General features: G+C 51.0%; 1 protein-coding gene across 1 annotated transcript in view; it reads left to right on the top strand.

Annotated features, from left to right (window-relative positions):
- The window catches only part of RAB11FIP5 (RAB11 family interacting protein 5), a 53,447-nt gene that overhangs the window by 13,295 nt on the left and 23,955 nt on the right, over window positions 1-16,197 (top strand). Inside the window, exons 2-3 of the mRNA XM_083757076.1 lie at window positions 12,553-12,989; window positions 14,935-15,670. Coding sequence (XP_083613202.1) covers window positions 12,553-12,989; window positions 14,935-15,670 — 1,173 coding nt within the window. The remainder of the gene's footprint in view (window positions 1-12,552; window positions 12,990-14,934; window positions 15,671-16,197) is intronic.

The raw sequence follows: 16,197 nt of genomic DNA, 5'->3' as shown, positions 1-16,197 counted from the left end.
AAATTCAGTTGGAAATTCCCGGGTGTCCAAAAAAGGCTATTTATGTATGCCACTACTGTGGCCCGTGTTTTGTAAGCCCCCAAATGGAAAACGAGTGAGGTCCCAGCTGAAGAAGAATGGCAAGTTAAGCTGATGGAATATGCACAACTGGCAGACTTAACATATAGAATAAGAGAACAAGAGGAACATACGTTTAAAGAAGATTGGAAAATGTTTAATGAATACAAGGGTGGAAATTCATAGAATCATAGAGTTGGAAGAGACCCCAAGGGCCATCGAGTCCAACCCCCTGCCAAGCAGGAAACACCATCAGAGCACTCCTGACATATGGTTGTCAAGCCTCTGCTTAAAGACCTCCAAAGAAGGAGACTCCACCACACTCCTGGGCAGCAAATTCCACTGTCGAACAGCTCTTACTGTCAGGAAGTTCTTCCTAATGTTTAGGTGGAATCTTCTTTCTTGTAGTTTGGATCTATTGCTTCGTGTCCGCCTCTCTGGAGCAGCAGAAAACAACCTTTCTCCCTCCTCTATGTGACATCCTTTTATATATTTGAACATGGCTATCATATCACCCCTTAACCTCCTCTTCTCCAGGCTAAACATGCCCAGCTCCCTTAGCCGTTCCTCATAAGGCATCGTTTCCAGGCCTTTGACCATTTTGGTTGCCCTCCTCTGGACACGTTCCAGTTTGTCAGTGTCCTTCTTGAACTTGTGTACACTTGAAAACGTGGGCAGCATTAAGATAAATTTGGCAGTGTAAATAAGTTTTGATGGATGCAATAATGGAACACTGAATGTTTTAGTTTATGTCAAATATGCAGGGATCTGAGGCATGCAAAATGAACCATGGAAGAAGCGAAGACATTGATATTTTAAGGTTGCTCAAATGAATATTCTAAAATGTAAAATAGAAAAACTTAATTATACCAAAAAAGAACATAAGGAGAGTCTGCTGGATGAGACAAAGGCCCCATCGACCGCAGCATCTTGTTCTCCCAGTGGCCGACCAGATGCAAGCAGGATCCGAGCACAGGAGCCACTCCTGCGTTGCAGGGGGTTGGACTAGATGACCCTCGGTGTCCCTTCCAACTCTGCAATTCTCTGGTTTTAGGAACCCTCCCTTCCAGTGCTTCCCAGCAGCTGCCATTCAGAAGCATTTCTGCCTCCAACTGGGGTGCCCTCTGCGCATTAGTGCCCTCGGTGTGCAGACCAAGTGGGGAGGGACAACCAAGAGGCTGGTGCCTGGATAAGGGGAGCCCCCCCCCCATTGTTCAGGAGTGAAACACCTGCTCTGCATGCAGAAGGGCACTGGTTCCATCCCAGTAGCATCTGCAGCCAGGGCTGGAAAGACACTGGAAGTCAATGTGATCAAACCAGAGCAAGACAGACCCATTATCTGAAGCTGCAAAAAGCATCTCCCTCTGTTCCTAAATCCCAACTTTGGTACAGAGAATTGCCGTATTTTTCGCTCCATAAGACACACTTTTTTCTTCCTCAAAAGTAAGGGGAAATGTCTGTGCGTCTTATGGAGCAAATGCGTGGTCCCTGGAGCCGAATTGCCCAGGGGCAAAAAGCAGATCGTGCTTCTTCTCTTTTTAGAAAGAGGGAAGGGGGTGTTGAAACAAAGCCGCTGAGCAGCTGATCAACAAGCGATCAGGAGGGGGGAGATAAGGGACTCTAGCGATAAAGGAGGCTGCCTGGGAGGGGGAGGTAAAAGCACATGGATCCTCAGGATTTTTTGCACTGGGTCACCCCAAATTCACCATCGGATCACATAGCATGTCCATGGCTACAGCCTGCACCAAAATAACCACACACCCACTGTTGCGTGGGGCTGAAATGGTGCAAAAACGTGGTTACAAAGCACGGATCCACATGGATCCTCAGGATTTTTGCATTGGGTCACCCCAAATTCACCAGCAGATCATATGTCTGTGGCCACAGCATGAACCACAAAAATCAGACACCCACTGTTTCGTTCAGAATATTTTTTTCCTTGTTTTCCTCCTCTAAAAACTAGGTGCATCTTATGGGGTTCAGTTCCGTGGGTTCCACAAAACCCCCGTATATCCAAACCTTTGGAGCCCCGCCCCGTGGCTCGTGGGTGAAGAGGGAGACCCCCTTCTCTCCCCCTGGGCATGACAGTGACGCCTAGGAGGTGTAGTTGGGGCTGCTCCCCCCATCCCTTCTCATAGGCGGCAAGTTGTCGCTTGATGTTGCTGTCAGTTGGTGATGGCACAGACCTGCACCTGCTTCTCTGGGGAATCTGCAGCTGAGACGTTGGCATTGCGGGGGGCTGGAGTAGATGACCCCTGGGGTCCACCCCACCTTTGAAATGTGATGATTCTCTTCTCTCAGTCGGTGACCTGCCTCCCCTCTATGGCACTGTGTAGATCTCAGTTTAAGAATCCTTGGATATTTTCCTCTGATCTTCTGGGATGTTGGCTTCCTTGAACACACAAAGGCAGGACAAAGGCCTGTGTGCGGGGGGGGGGGGACGACCTCCGCCTGCAGGGTCAACTTTTAGCAAGTCCCCTTTGGGTGGGGGGTCCTGAAGAGCAGCCCCTCTCTCTGCAGGGGCTTATAGAGACGCCATTGTTTTCTCTGAAGCCAGGGAATTGCATGTGCAGAGAAGTCTCTTGTGCTCATGTCTCGCTTGTGAGTTTCCCACCGTGGGCATCTGGTCCACTGTTGTCAGAACCAGATGCTGGACCAGAGGGGTTGCACACAACACACAAACGCAAATATTCTCTCTCTCTCTCTCTCTCTCTCTCTCTCTCTCTCCAATTCTTCCAGGCCTCAGGTCTCCTCTTGGCCTTGTGTGTGTTTGTAACTTGAAGCCTGTGAAATCATCGGCTGCCAGTGCTGAAGGAAGGCTTGGCATCCTCTGCAGGGCATTCCAGGCCCACCAGGCCGGGCTCTGCTTCTCCCCCCCCCCTTTCCTGGCATTTCCTTTGGGGGCTCTGGGCTGCCTGCCTTCTGACACCAGTGCAGCACCTTATTCCGCAGGTGCGTCCCGGTTCCCGCAGTGCCCCCCTCACTCCTCCTCTGGGGGTTCATGCAAAGCACGACTTTCCCACGGCGCCTCTCCTCCCGTCATATTTGGTGCTAAGCTCCAAAGCCCAGGCATGTGAGCAGACAATGGGCGGCTGTTCAGGGCTTAAGGCACTTGTGCGTCTCCTCCGGCGGGGGGAGGCGGGGAGGCCCCCCCCCCGACAAAGAAGGGGGAAGCCCCTCGCCTGTGCTCAGATGATGTGTGTGTGGCTTGGAGGCTGTGAGCCCCTGGACGTTGCAGGAATGGCCTTAGGGGGAGGCAATGGGACCCTGTCTTCACCCATGTGCGCCTGTGGGAGAAGAGTGTGCCTGTGTGTCTCTGTGTGAGTCTGTGTTCTTGCTGTGGGGGCTGCTGCTGCTGTTGCTGCTCCAGATGTGATTTCTGCTGATGGCAGGAGAAGGTTTGCAAACTGCAGGAAAGAGGCAGGCCTCTTGGAAGGAGGAGGAGGGGGGGCGCCAGGGGGCTGCGACTGCGGAGGGTCTTCCTCCTGTGAGGCTTGCAGCACTGAAAAAGGTACTATGATGCAGATATGGTGGAATTGTTTAAACATCAAACAATTTTGGGAAACAATATATAATGAAATGAAAAAGAAATGTTTAGATATTCATTTAGGAAAACATCAGAAGGTTTCCTATTGGGAATAGTACCAGGAAGTCTAAAGAAGACAAGACCTTATATTTATACGCAACAGTAGCTGCAAGGCTGTTGATTGCGAAAAATTGGAAAAGTGGCATTATACCCACGAAAACAGAGTGGCTTGCCAAATTATTGGAGTATTACAATATATCCAAAACAATGGGAGAAATCGGAAGGATCTCAAAAGATAGACAAGGACTGGAAAGTGTTTAAAGGATACTTGCAAAATCATATTGAAAAATCAGAACTCCTGTTAGAATAAACAAGTTCCGTTATAAGTACTGAAATACTAAATAAGATGGATAACAATGTGTAACAGAAAAAGAAGTAGAAAATAGGTTTAAAAGTGTGTGAAAGAAAGTAATAGAAGTGGAAAGAAATTGCAGTGTAGATTGGAACACAAGGGTGGGGGGAGGGATGGTGGGGGGAAAAGGAAGTACCGGTATGTGTGGGATTGAGTGGGGGTATGTATGAATATTTTTAAGGATTGTATGAAATGTATATTTGTGTATTGGGAGAAAGGTTGTTTTCTGCTGCTCCAGAGAAGCAGACACGGAGCAATGGATCCAAACTACAAGAAAGAAGATTCCACCTAAACATGAGGAAGAACTTCCTGGCAGTAAGAGCTGTTTGACAGTGGAATTTGCTGCCAAGGAGTGTGGTGGAGTCTCCTTCTTTGGAGGTCTTTAAGCAGAGGCTTGACAACCATATGTCAGGAGTGCTCTGATGGTGTTTCCTGCTTGGCAGGGGGTTGGACTCGATGGCCCTTGGGGTCTCTTCCAACTCTATGATTCTATTCTATTCTATGATTCTATTCCTAATATGTATGTATTAATGTTGAATTATTTTAATAGTAAAATATTTGTGTTAAAAGAAAAAGACAAAAGAGAGAGGCTCCATCCAGTCATCTGCTGGGCTCTCCAAGAGCGTGTGGGAGTTTGCAGAAAGACTCCCTGGAATGCCCTGGAGGCCCTTCTGCTGCCTCCCTTCGCCCACCAGCCAGCAGCTGCCGGCTGGCTGTGCTGCAAGCGCCCCTCCCTCCCTTCCTGCCTCCCCCCCCCCTCAGTTTTCTGCTTGGACTAAGTTCTGCTCACTAGCGGAAGGAGCCTGCGCACTTTGCTCTGAGGTCAGCGGTTGTTTTTTTTGCTGAAAGCAGCATATTTCGGCCAGGAGGGGCCCAGAGACTGGAGGGAGGGGGTTCAGCACCCCCCCCCCCAGTCTGCGTTCAGAGCAGTTGGGCAGAGCTGCCCCCTTCAGTTTCAAACTTCTCCCACTCTTTGAAGGCACAGGAGAAGACCTTTTTTTTGGAGGACCCAGGGTTTGTTTCCGAACTCTGGCTGTGTTCAGATGTCAGGCTAAACCACAGTTCATCGCAGGGGGTTGCTCAGTCCCGCAGGGGGTAACTGGAAGAAGCAAAGGTCACCTGTGTCAAAGCCATAATTCAAGATTAACCAACTTTGTTGGACTGGTCATGTTGTGCGGATGCCTGACGATCGTCTTCCAAAAACCAGCTATTCTATTCCGAACTTAAAAATGGAAAGCGTAATGCTGGTGGTCAACAAAAGAGGTTTAAAGACTCTCTCAAGGCAAATCTTTTAAAATGTAGTATAAACAACAATTGGGAAACGCTGGCCTATGAGCGCTCCAATTGGACAACATAGTAGTAGTAATAGTAGTAGTAGTAGTAGTAGTAGTAGTGGTAGTAGTAGTAATAATAAAATTTATTTATACCCTGTCCTGGGTCTGACTGGGGCAGAGGGCAGACTTGAGAGTCGGTTGTGGGATCACAAACCTGCCCGTCTTCCCCGGCTGCCCGGCCCTGTCCTGTCCTTTGCCCAGGCAGGGGGCCAAGACGTCCCAGGGACCCCTGGGCGAAATAGGAGCTCTGGGTGTTTATGCCAAGCAGAGAAGCAGGCGCAGGGAGGGGGCAGGGAAGACCCCCACAGTGCTGCTCCTGGGGCAGAGGGAATCCGCAGAGGGACACCTGTTTCTGCCTCCCCCCGGAGCTCTGCAAACTGGGATCTGTTCCAGGGTGGATTTGATTCAGATCGGTTTAAATCACAAGTCAGTAAGACTTAATTTAAATCTTTTTTTATTTTTTTTACAGAAAGACTCATTGTTGCTGGTAGAATCTTAATATTGACAAACAGATGAAGGTTTATTATTTTTGGAATAATAAATGTTCAGTGTAGTTTTTACAGTTATATCAAAAGTTACTGATTTGGTATTAGAAATGCATAGACAGATAATTATGAAATTATCATGGGGTGTAATAAGCTAACTATATTTGGACGGCTTTTCTGCTATACTTCATTGGAAGGAGAAGAATAATCATTTCCTTTGATAACAATTTATTTAACTAAAACAATAACATTACAGCATATGTAGCCAAGTTTGTTAACTGATGTGGTTAAACAATTTAAAAAAAACTTAAACTGAGTTTTAGCACACATGAAAAACTGAAAACAAATCCTTATTTCCTGATGACTAGCCTTTGGACCATAATGTAACTTAAATAGAAAATGATGTTTGGAAAGATTTTTCCTCCAAAAGCATTTTATTTAAAAAATCTGATTTAAAATTAAAAAACAACAACAAACCATTGCTTTTCCCCCACCCTTTTTTTTAATAAAGAATTTTATTAAGTTTTTCAATAGTTATATAAAAACAGACAAAAGAAAAACAAGACAAAAAAAAGAACAAGTATAATTTCATTCCTTTTTTTTTTTCTTATACCTTACTTTCCCAACTTCCCCATACCTCCCATCTCTGTATTCCAATTTCTGTTATATTAGTTCAGTAAATCCTTCCCCTTAATTTCGTTCAGTTTTTAACCCTTCTTTTCGTACTACTTATCCAATCTGGCTGGAAACCACACAATTTCTAAACCAACGTCATTCTAACATTCATTGATTTTTCCCCACCCTGGTCTGTTCCCAGCAGCCCAGTGACAGAAGGATCCATCCTGTTGGAGCCAAAGGGGAGGCAGCAGGTGCTCTAAGTCAGGATATGGCCGTGGGGGGAGAGAAGAGAAGGAGACCCCCCCCCCCCGCCAGACAGTTGTTGCCTCCAGGCCTGGAGGAGAACCTGTTCCAAGCACTGCAAAACTGGCCCCCATCCCTCCCACCCCCTTTGGCTTTTGCAGGAAATGCAGCCAAACTGTCACAAACGGAAAGCAATTCGTTTGCAGGGTTTTACTATTTATTTGCAGGGGTTTGTGGGGGTCGATTCCCTTTCAAGAGCGTGTTTGCCTTGTTGGGGCATCTGAGCCGGGCCAAAGTCTCTGGGGGCAGCAGGACAAGGATCCGTCCATTGCGGGGGGGCCGAAAGGTCCAGGGGGGGGGGTGGCAGTTTTCTTAAACCATGGGTAGGCAAACTACGGCCCAGTCGCCTTCTAAATCCGGCCCACGGACGGTCCAGGAATCAGCCTGTTTTTACATGAGTACAGTGGACGCTCGGGTTGCGAACATGATCCATGCGGGATGCACGTTAGCAACCTGCATCAGCGCACGTGAGGGTTGCAATTTGGTGCTTCTGTGCATGCGCAAAGTGCAATTTAGGGCTTCTGCACATGCGCGGCCGCCGGAACCCGGAAGTAACCCGTTCCAGTACTTCCGGGTTTCAGTGGTCCGTCGCCTGAAAAAACGCAACCGGAAGCATCTGTGACCCGAGGTATGAGTGTAGAATGTGTCCTTTTCTTTAAAATGCATCTCTGGGTTATTTGTGGGGCACAGGAATTCGTTCATTTTTTCCCTTTCAGAATACTGTCTGGCCCCCACAAGGTCTGAGGGACAGTGGACCGGCCCCCTGCTGAAAAGGTTTGCTGCCCCCTGTCTTAAACAACTACTGTATTTTTTGCTCTATAAGACTCACTTTTCCCCTCCTAGAAAGTAAGGGGAAATGTGTGTGTATCTTACGGAGCGAATGCAGGCTGCGCAGCTATCCCAGAAGCCAGAACAGCAAGAGGGATTGCTGCTTTCGCTGTGCAGCGATCCCTCTTGCTGTTCTGGCTTCTGAGATTCAGAATATTTTTTTTTCTTGTTTTCCTCCTCCAAAAACTAGGTGCGTCTTGTGGTCTGGTGCGTCTTATAGAGCGAAAAATATGGTAAATCAAATACCTGCCTAACTTTGCATTCCTACTGCCGGTGCCTGGTGGGTGTGCCTGTTTTCTCGAGGGGACGGAACCTGGATCTAGTGTGCATTTTGCACCTGGAAAGACCTGAGCTCTGTCTGTAATGAAAGAAAAAGAAAAGGTGGGGGGAATCTGGTGTAGCTGCTCTTGGAGAGAGCTGTGTTTCTGCTGGTCAAGATACACAGCCTGGCTGATCCAGACAACATGTTTGTTTTGGCGGCGCTGGGTCTCCACCCTCCTCTGGGTGGAAAGACTTTCCCTGACTCACCCGCTGCCCCTGTTCCTGGCAGGCCTTTCCATCAGGGAGGCTCCTCTGGGCAGCTGCTGCCCTGTTTTCCCTCTCCTGGATCCCTGCCTCCCCCCCCCCCCCCAATCCTGGGCTGCCACAGATTTCTGTAATGGGGCTCCCTGTCCTTTGGGGAAAGCAAAAGCTGCCTGGAATATAAATATTGTTGTTGTTTAGTCGTTTAGTCATGTTCGACTCTTCATGACCCCCTGGACCAGAGCCCTCCTGTCTTCCACTGCCTCCCGCAGTTTGGTCAGACTCATGTTTGTAGGACACTGTCCCACCATCTCGTCCTCTGTCGCCCCCTTCTCCTTGCACCCTCCATCTTTCCCAACATCAGAGTCTTTTCCAAGGAGTCTTCTCTTCTCATGAGGTGGCCAGAGTATTGGAGCCTCAGCTTCAGGATCTGTCCTTCCAGTGAGCACTCAGGGCTGATTTCCTTCAGAATGGATCGGTTTGATCTTCTTGCAGTCCATGGGACCCTCAAGAGTCTCCTCCAGCACCAGAATTCAAAAGCATCAATTCTTCGGCAATCAGCCTTCTTGATGGTCCAGCTCTCACTTCCATACATCACTACTGGGAAAACCATAGCAATATAACAATATAAATATAACAATATAACAATATAAATATAATAAGTAATAAAAATAAAAGAGGACTCATGCAAGCGGGGAGGGGGCTATTTGGGGCTCCCAGCCACAATTGCTATGCTGTGTCTCCGCAATCAGAGGCAGCGATGCTTCTGGAGACCAGTTGCAGGTGGGAACAGCACAGGAAGACCAACCTGAAACCATTTTTGATTCCCAAACTGACCAAATGTTTTCTCTGCAAGGTCAAAGGAAAATGGAAAAGCCTCCCCATTGTCTTTTCCTTCACAAATCCTGTCTTAAGGGCACATTTAAGATATGAATAGGGTGTGAGGCTGTGACCTGGCTCAGGAACTAAGTATTTATCATTACAAAAGACTGGCCAGGCTCCCCAGGCAATCCAGTCAAGTGACCATTAAACAGGTAACCTGGCAGACAGGAGATAAACAAAGCACTCAGATTTCTGCTGTAGACCACCTTTTCTGTGATGTAGGTATGATGTATGGAGGGGTAGTCTTGGACTCCAGGGAGGGAATTTAAAATGTCTATATAAGGGCGGGCACACCTGGGTTCTGGTTCCTCCTCCCTCCTGCGTGTGGGGAGTGAGGACCCTGTTGCAACAGATCAATAAAGATCAGGCTTCCTAGCTGCTTTGCTTCTCAATATTCTCTGCTTGGCCTCTGTTATTTTATCCTACCAACAGGGAACCTACGTAAGGACTCTATATGGGCTCTTGGATACCCCATAAGGGAAAAAAGGGCAGATTTTTGTTTACAACACTGGTGCCCAGGGAATTTCAAACACTTGCAGGGGTGGGAGGAGAAGAATGTAGAGCCTTGGGTCTCCCAACTCCCAGCCTTGGGTCTCCAGCTGCACTACAATTCCCATCATCCCTTGTCCTGCTAGTTAGGGCTGATGGGAGTTGTAGTCCCACAACAGCTGACGTCTCAAGTTTGGGGGAATCCTGCTGCAGAGGGTTTCAGAGAGCCCCCCGCAGGCAGCCAAGCTGGGAGGGCGATGGGGCAAGCCACTGCCAGGACCTCAGGGGTCTTGCGAGGTTGGCGTACGTGTGTGTCTTGGGCACCCAGGTTGGCACGGGTGTGTCCCAGCTGCACAGCCTGCCAGGGGAAGGGGACTTCCTGGAGCTGGTCCCAAACCTCTGTGGGCTTCAGTAGACGCCTGGCCAATTTGCACTCTGGGGGGCCAAAACCTCCAGGCTTCCAACTAAATCTGACAGGCTGCCAATGAGACAACAATGGTGTTTGTGGCAAGGAACAAAGAATTGATTTCTACAAATAATCAAACGCCTTCATTCCTCCCAGATCAGCTGCCAACCAGTTGTGTAGCGCATCCTGCCTTTGAGCAAACCGTACAAGGGCTCACGCAGCAGCTGTGTCCCTCTTTCCATCTACACCCCCCCCCAAAAAAAACCCCCGCTTCCTGTGTTTTGGAGGTGCTGCTTCAGCATATTTTGTTCCGGGAATTTTGGGGCGAAAACGGCTCGCCTTGCGCCATGGGAGGAGCGAGAGGCTGCACTGGGGCTGGTGGTGTTTTAGGGTTGTGAAGGACGTGGGGTTGTTGTCTCAGGCAAGACCCAGAGGAGAACCTGGGGGTGGGGGTCCTGGGGGGAGGATTTGGAAATGGGACACAGGAGAGCAGAAAGGGGAGCTGCAATGCCATGAGAACTCTGAAACAGGAGCTGCTCTCCACTAAGTGACAGCAGTCCAGTAATTCAGCAGCGGAAGAAAAATGACAAAATAATTGCAATAGGGAAACTTTTTGCAATGGATTAAGATGTAACGCAGGAGAAAAGGTCTGAGTAAAAACACCGTGGGGAGGAAGTCAGCTTATGAAATAATGTAATTGTTTGACTTGAGGGTTGTTTTGAAAATATTTGAAAATTTTAATAACAGTTACACACAGAGAGAGCAAGTTTTGTTTTGTTTTGTGCATGTCTTGCAGTTTTCGTTGCTTGGTTGTGTTTACCACATTGCTGATTCCTTGCATTTTTACAATCTTACCTTGCAAAAGAATACTGCTTCTAATATGCTTTTGATATTGAGCTTTAAATGGTTGTGACCCGCCCTGGGACCTTCCGGTAAAGGGTGGGTAAGAAATCAAGTTGTTATTTTTATTTGGGTTCCCAAATAGCCAGGTTGGGTTCCCAGGGTGGGGCTGAAGTCAGGTGGGGGCCAGAGTGTCTTTCTGCCTTTGGGGATGCGCCGCGTGAAGATTTCCCCCCTGCCGCTTGCAGATTTCGTTTGTTTGTTCATTTCATAAAATCAGTACCCTGCTGGATTGTAAAAAAACCCAACAACCTCAGTTTGCAAAAAAGGTAAAGCAATAATTCATCAAGGAGAGGAATGAATTACGATTAAAGACTTTTTTTTTTTAAAAAAAAAAGCTAAAGTAACCATAGACTAAGAAGATGGAAGCTTCCTAAACGTCTTGGGTGGGCTTGACGAAAGAAGGGTGTTTTGAGCAGGCCCTGAAAGAGGACAGTTGAGGCTCCTGATATCAAGAGACAGGGAGTTAATAATAATAATAATAATAATAATAATAATAATAATAATAATTTATTATTTATACCCCGCCCATCTGGCTGGGCTTCCCCAGCCACTCTGGGCAGCTTCCAACAAAATATTAAAATACAATAGTCTGTAAAATATTAAAAGTTTCCCTAAACAGGGCTGCCTTCAGATGTCTTCTACAAGTCAGATAGTTGTTTATTTCCTTGACATCTGGTGAGAGGGTGTTCCACAGGGCGGGAGCCACCACCGAGAAGGCCCTCTGCCTGGTTCCCTGTAACCTTGCAGGGAGGGAACTGCCAGAAGGCCCTCAGAGCTGGACCTCAGTGTCCAGGCAGAATGATGGGGGTGGAGACACTCCTTCAGGTATCCTGGACTGAGGCCGTTTAGGGCTTTCAAGGTCAGCACCAACACTTTGAATTGTGCTCAGTAACGTACTGGGTGCCAGTGTAGGTCTTTTAAGACCGGTGTTATGTGGTCTTGGCAGCTGCTCCCAGTCACCAGTCCAGCTGCCGCATTCTGGATTAGTTGGTTTCCGGGTCACCTTCAAAGGTAGCCCCACGTGGAGCGCATGGCAGTAGTCCAAGCGGGAGATAACCAGAGCATGCACCACATTGGCGAGACAGTCTGCGGGCAGGGAGGGTCTCATCCTGTGTACCAGATGGAGCCGGGAGACAGCTGCCCTGGACACAGAATTGACCTGCGCCTCCATGGACAGCTGTGAGTCCAGAATGACTCCCAGGCTGCGCACCTGGTCCTTCAGGGCCACAGTTACCCCATTCAGGACCAGGGAGTCCTTCACACCTGCCCACCTCCTGTTCCCCCAAAACAGTCCTTCTGTCTTGTCAGGATTTAACCTCAATCTGTTAGCTGCCATCCATCCTCCAACCGCCTCCACACAATCCCTTATTTATACCCCACCCATTTGGCTGGGTTTCCCCAGCCACTCTTGGTGGCTTCCAACTGAATATTAAAAACAGCATCATCAGACATTAAAAACGTCCCTAGACAGGGCTGCCTTTGGTTGTCTTTTAAAAGTAAAATAGTTGTTTATTTCCTTGACATCTGCTGGGAGGGCATTCCACAGGGCAGGCTTAATGAAACAAGGGTGTTTTAAGCAGGCTCTGAAAAGAGGACAGTTGAGGTTCCTGGCGTCAAGAGGCAGGGAGTTCCAGAGGGCATGTTCACGCTCAGAGATTTGAGTTCTTGCACATGAGGGACGGATCCTGGAGGGGGTAACAGGCGTGTGTGAGAAGGGAATGGGGGACTAGAAGGGCCCCTGGCCTGGCACATTTCTCATGCGCTTCCTGCCCCTTCTCCTCCCTCAGGTGGTACAAGCTGCACTCCAAGCCTGGCAAGAAGGAGAAGGAGCGCGGGGAGATCCAGCTGAGCATCCACTTCACGCGCCACAGCCTGACGGCCAGCATGTTTGACCTGTCCATCAAGGACAAGCCCCGGTCTCCCTTTGGGAAGCTGAAGGACAAGCTGAAGGGCCGGCAGAAGTACGACCTGGAGTCGGCCTCGGCCATCGTGCCCAGCAGCAGCGGGGCCCTCGACGAGGAGTTCGGCCTGGCGGGCAAGAAGGCCAAGGGCAGATTCTTCTTCAAGAACAAGCTGCGCAAGTCCTCCCTCACCCAGTCCAACACCTCCCTGGGCTCCGACAGCACCCTCTCCTCGGCCGGCAGCCTGGTGGGCATCGGACCTTCCGAGGCAGGCATGGTGCCCTCGCCCAGCCGCCACAGCAGCTTCTCCACAGACCGCTCTGGTAAGAGGGAGGAGGGCGGGGGGAATAGCTGGTCGAGGGCGATTCTGGCATTGCGGCGGGTTGGGATGGATGATCCCTGGGGGGCCCTTTTGACTCTGCGATTCTGTGATTGAGTAGAGCCTAGAAAGGTGCAGTACTTTGCTGAGGAAATGCGGTTACAGGGGTACCTCAAGTTGCAAACGGGATCCGTTCTGGAGGTCCTGCCACATCCCAAAGAATTTGCAACTGGAGGACCACTTCTGTGCATGTGCGCGGCACCCTTTAGCGCTTCTGCACATGTGCATAGAGTGCTTTTGCGCATGCATCGAAACCCGGAAAAATACTTATGGGTTTGACACGTTTGCATCCCGAAGTTTCCGTATCCAGAGGGATACGTAAGCGGAGGTACAACTGTACTTAAAAGTCACATTTTAAATAAATTGATATACTGCCCTTCTTCCAAAATCACAGGGCGGTTTACAACATAAAAACACAAAATGCATAATATAATATTTAAAAAGCAATACTCCCACCTCCCGGGCACGCGCTCCATTACTTCCGGGTTGCCACAGCACACAACCCGAAAATACTTAACCCAAAGCTACTTCAACCCGAGGTATGACTGTACAGTGGTGCCTCGCAAGACGAAATTAATTCGTTCCGCAATGTCAGGGGCTCAGGAGCAGAAGCACAGGAAATGGAGAGCGAAGGGGAAGAATCTGAGGGCAGCGTAGGAGAAGATGACAGTGGCCCGAGAGATTCCATGAGCCTCTCCAGCGAATCGGAAGATTCACAGAAGGGGGCGCCGGTGGCCAGGGCAAGGGGGTTCCCAGGGGGACACTCCAGGAGCAAGGGGCCAGCGGGGACTCCCAGAGCAGCAGTTGGAAATCAGGACCAGCTTCCCCACCAGAGCATAGTGGGGGGGAAGAGTCCCAGGTATCGGGGCCAGCGTCTCCCCCAGCAGGGAGAGAAGATGAGTCAGGGCTGACCACGCCTCTGTTGGAGAGTGAGGGAACGGAGGCGAGGTCAGGTCCAGCCAGCATCCCGGAAGAGGGAAGCAGTGATAGAAGCAGTGTAACGGTCAGGAGGAAGGTCACTGGGTTGGCGCGAGAGCCAAGTTCAAATGTACAGGCGCGCGGGACAGCAGAGAATGAGGACTGGGAACCAGGTCCTAAAGCCCACCGGAGGCAGGGAGAGGAGTCAGGAGACTCAGCGTCAGAAGAGTCCAGAAAGGGGAATGCCTCAGCGGACAGGAGGACCCAGAGGAGGAGAGAGCAGAGGAAGAGGTGGAGCAGGGCTAGGATCTTAAACTGGTGTCAGGGGGGAGGAGATTCAGACGGAACTTCGGCGGTCTAGGGTTTAAGACGTAGAGCTGCGGCTTTGAAATGGAAACTGAACTTCAATAAAGACTTTTGTATATAACGACGATCTGGCGTTGGTCCTCTGTGAGCTGGGACCTTGGGGCAGCTCTGACACGCAAGTTTTTTCTTCTTGCGAGTTTTTTGTCTTGCGGAGCACGGTTTCCCATAGGAATGCATTGAAAATCAATCAATGCGTTCCTATGGAGACCGTCCGGGGACAGAGGGGAAGTGCCGCGCGCCTTCCCCTCTGTCCCCGGACCTGTTTTAAAGTAAGGGGCAGCGGGGAAAAGATTGCTTCTCCCCGTTGCCGCCCCTTGGTTCAAAAGAGGTCCGGGGACAGAGGGGAAGACGCGAAGCAAGCCCATAGGGAAATGCGTCTTGCGAAGCGGCTAAGAAAACAAAAAACTCCTTCGTCTAGCGAGTTTTTCGTCTTCCGAGGCGTTCGTCTTGCAAGGTACCACTGTAATGCATTTTCCTCTTCCGGGATCTGTTGCGGCTCAAGAGCCGGAAGGGGGCAGATCCAAGGGGGTTGGGGGGCCTTGTGGGCGATGCGGACGGCTGACCCCCCCCCAATGACCCTTCCCCTCCTCTCTCTTCCTCTCCAGTCAGAGACTTCCTGCCTTCCCCCAAGCTGACCCACAAGAGGGCCTTCAGCGACGAGGCCTCCCACTCGACCCAGAGCCTGAAGCCCCAGAACGACCCCATCTCCCGGTCCTCCCTGTGCATCAACGGGAGCCACATCTACTGCGAGGAGCCCACCCCAAAGCCTTCCTTCCTCCCCGCAGCGCCTGCTCCCCCTCCTGCCGCTGCCGTCGGCGCCAGCAAGCCACAGGAGGAGGCCTTTGGATCCGAGCCCCTGGCCGCCCCCGAGCCGGACCTGCCGCCCTGGTCCAGCGGCATCTTGCCGAAGGCGCCCCCCAAAGACCCTCCCCGCTTCATCCCCTCCCCTCCCATCCTGGCGGCCCAGGAGGAGGACAAGCTGTCCGTCAAGACCATCGCCCTCCACAAGCACCGCGTCAGGGCCAGGAGGGAGGAGGAGGAGGCAGCGGCGGCGGCCGCCCTGCACGCCGAGAGCAAGCCCATCCAGATCGCCACGCCCATGGTCTTCTCCGGGGAGGTCCGGAGGGTCCGGCCCCAGCAGGAGGAGAAGGCGGAGGAGGAGAAGAGGTTCTCCAAGACGGGCTTCTTCCGCCGGGGGAGCAGCAAAGAGGGCGGCGGGAAGAGCGGGGAGCCGTCCCCCCGGGTGGTGGTGGCAGCCGGAGAAGAGAGGGGCAGGAGCCGGAACAGCAGCAGCAGCTGGTTCAGCCTCCAGGATGCCAAGGAGATGCCCCCCAAGCCCAGGTGAGAGGGAGAGAGCTTCTGTCCCACTGCTGGTGTTGCCTGTGTCTGCCAGGGAGGAGGGTGGCGCTGGGAGGGGCAAGTCCGTGCCCCCGGTCTGTGTGCTGCTGCATCTTGGCCCTCTGTGTCGTGCCTGCTGGGCGCTGGGCTCCGGGCAGGACTTGGAAGAAGCAGGGGGCGCGGAGCCTCTGGAACGGGCCCCCTGCCCACGTTTGGTGGGTCTGGTGGGGGAGAACTGGGGTGAGGAGGCTGTGCTGGAGCAGTTGGGCTTGCGGTGGAGAAAGGCTTTGCTGAAGCAGGTCTTGAGGGGGGTCTGGAGAGAAGAGACAGGCAGGCAGCTCCCCCAGGGCGAAGGGACCAAGGAGGACTCGGGGTGAACGGGGAGAAACAGGGCCAGGCTCCGCAGATCTCCCCAGGGCGCCTCTGCTGCTGGAGGGTCCTGCGTGGAGCTGCAAGGAGGAAGTGGGGTATCTGGCTGCTTCCTTTCGCTCGGACTCTGCCCTCCTGCCCTCCTCCCTGCCAGGCTCTGA

This window comes from Podarcis gaigeae, assembly GCF_964106915.1.
Source record: "Podarcis gaigeae genome assembly, chromosome: 9".
NCBI classification, from domain to species: domain Eukaryota; kingdom Metazoa; phylum Chordata; class Lepidosauria; order Squamata; family Lacertidae; genus Podarcis; species Podarcis gaigeae.
The sequence above is the reverse complement of the archived record's forward strand: the minus strand, read 5'-3'. Positions and strand labels throughout refer to the sequence as shown.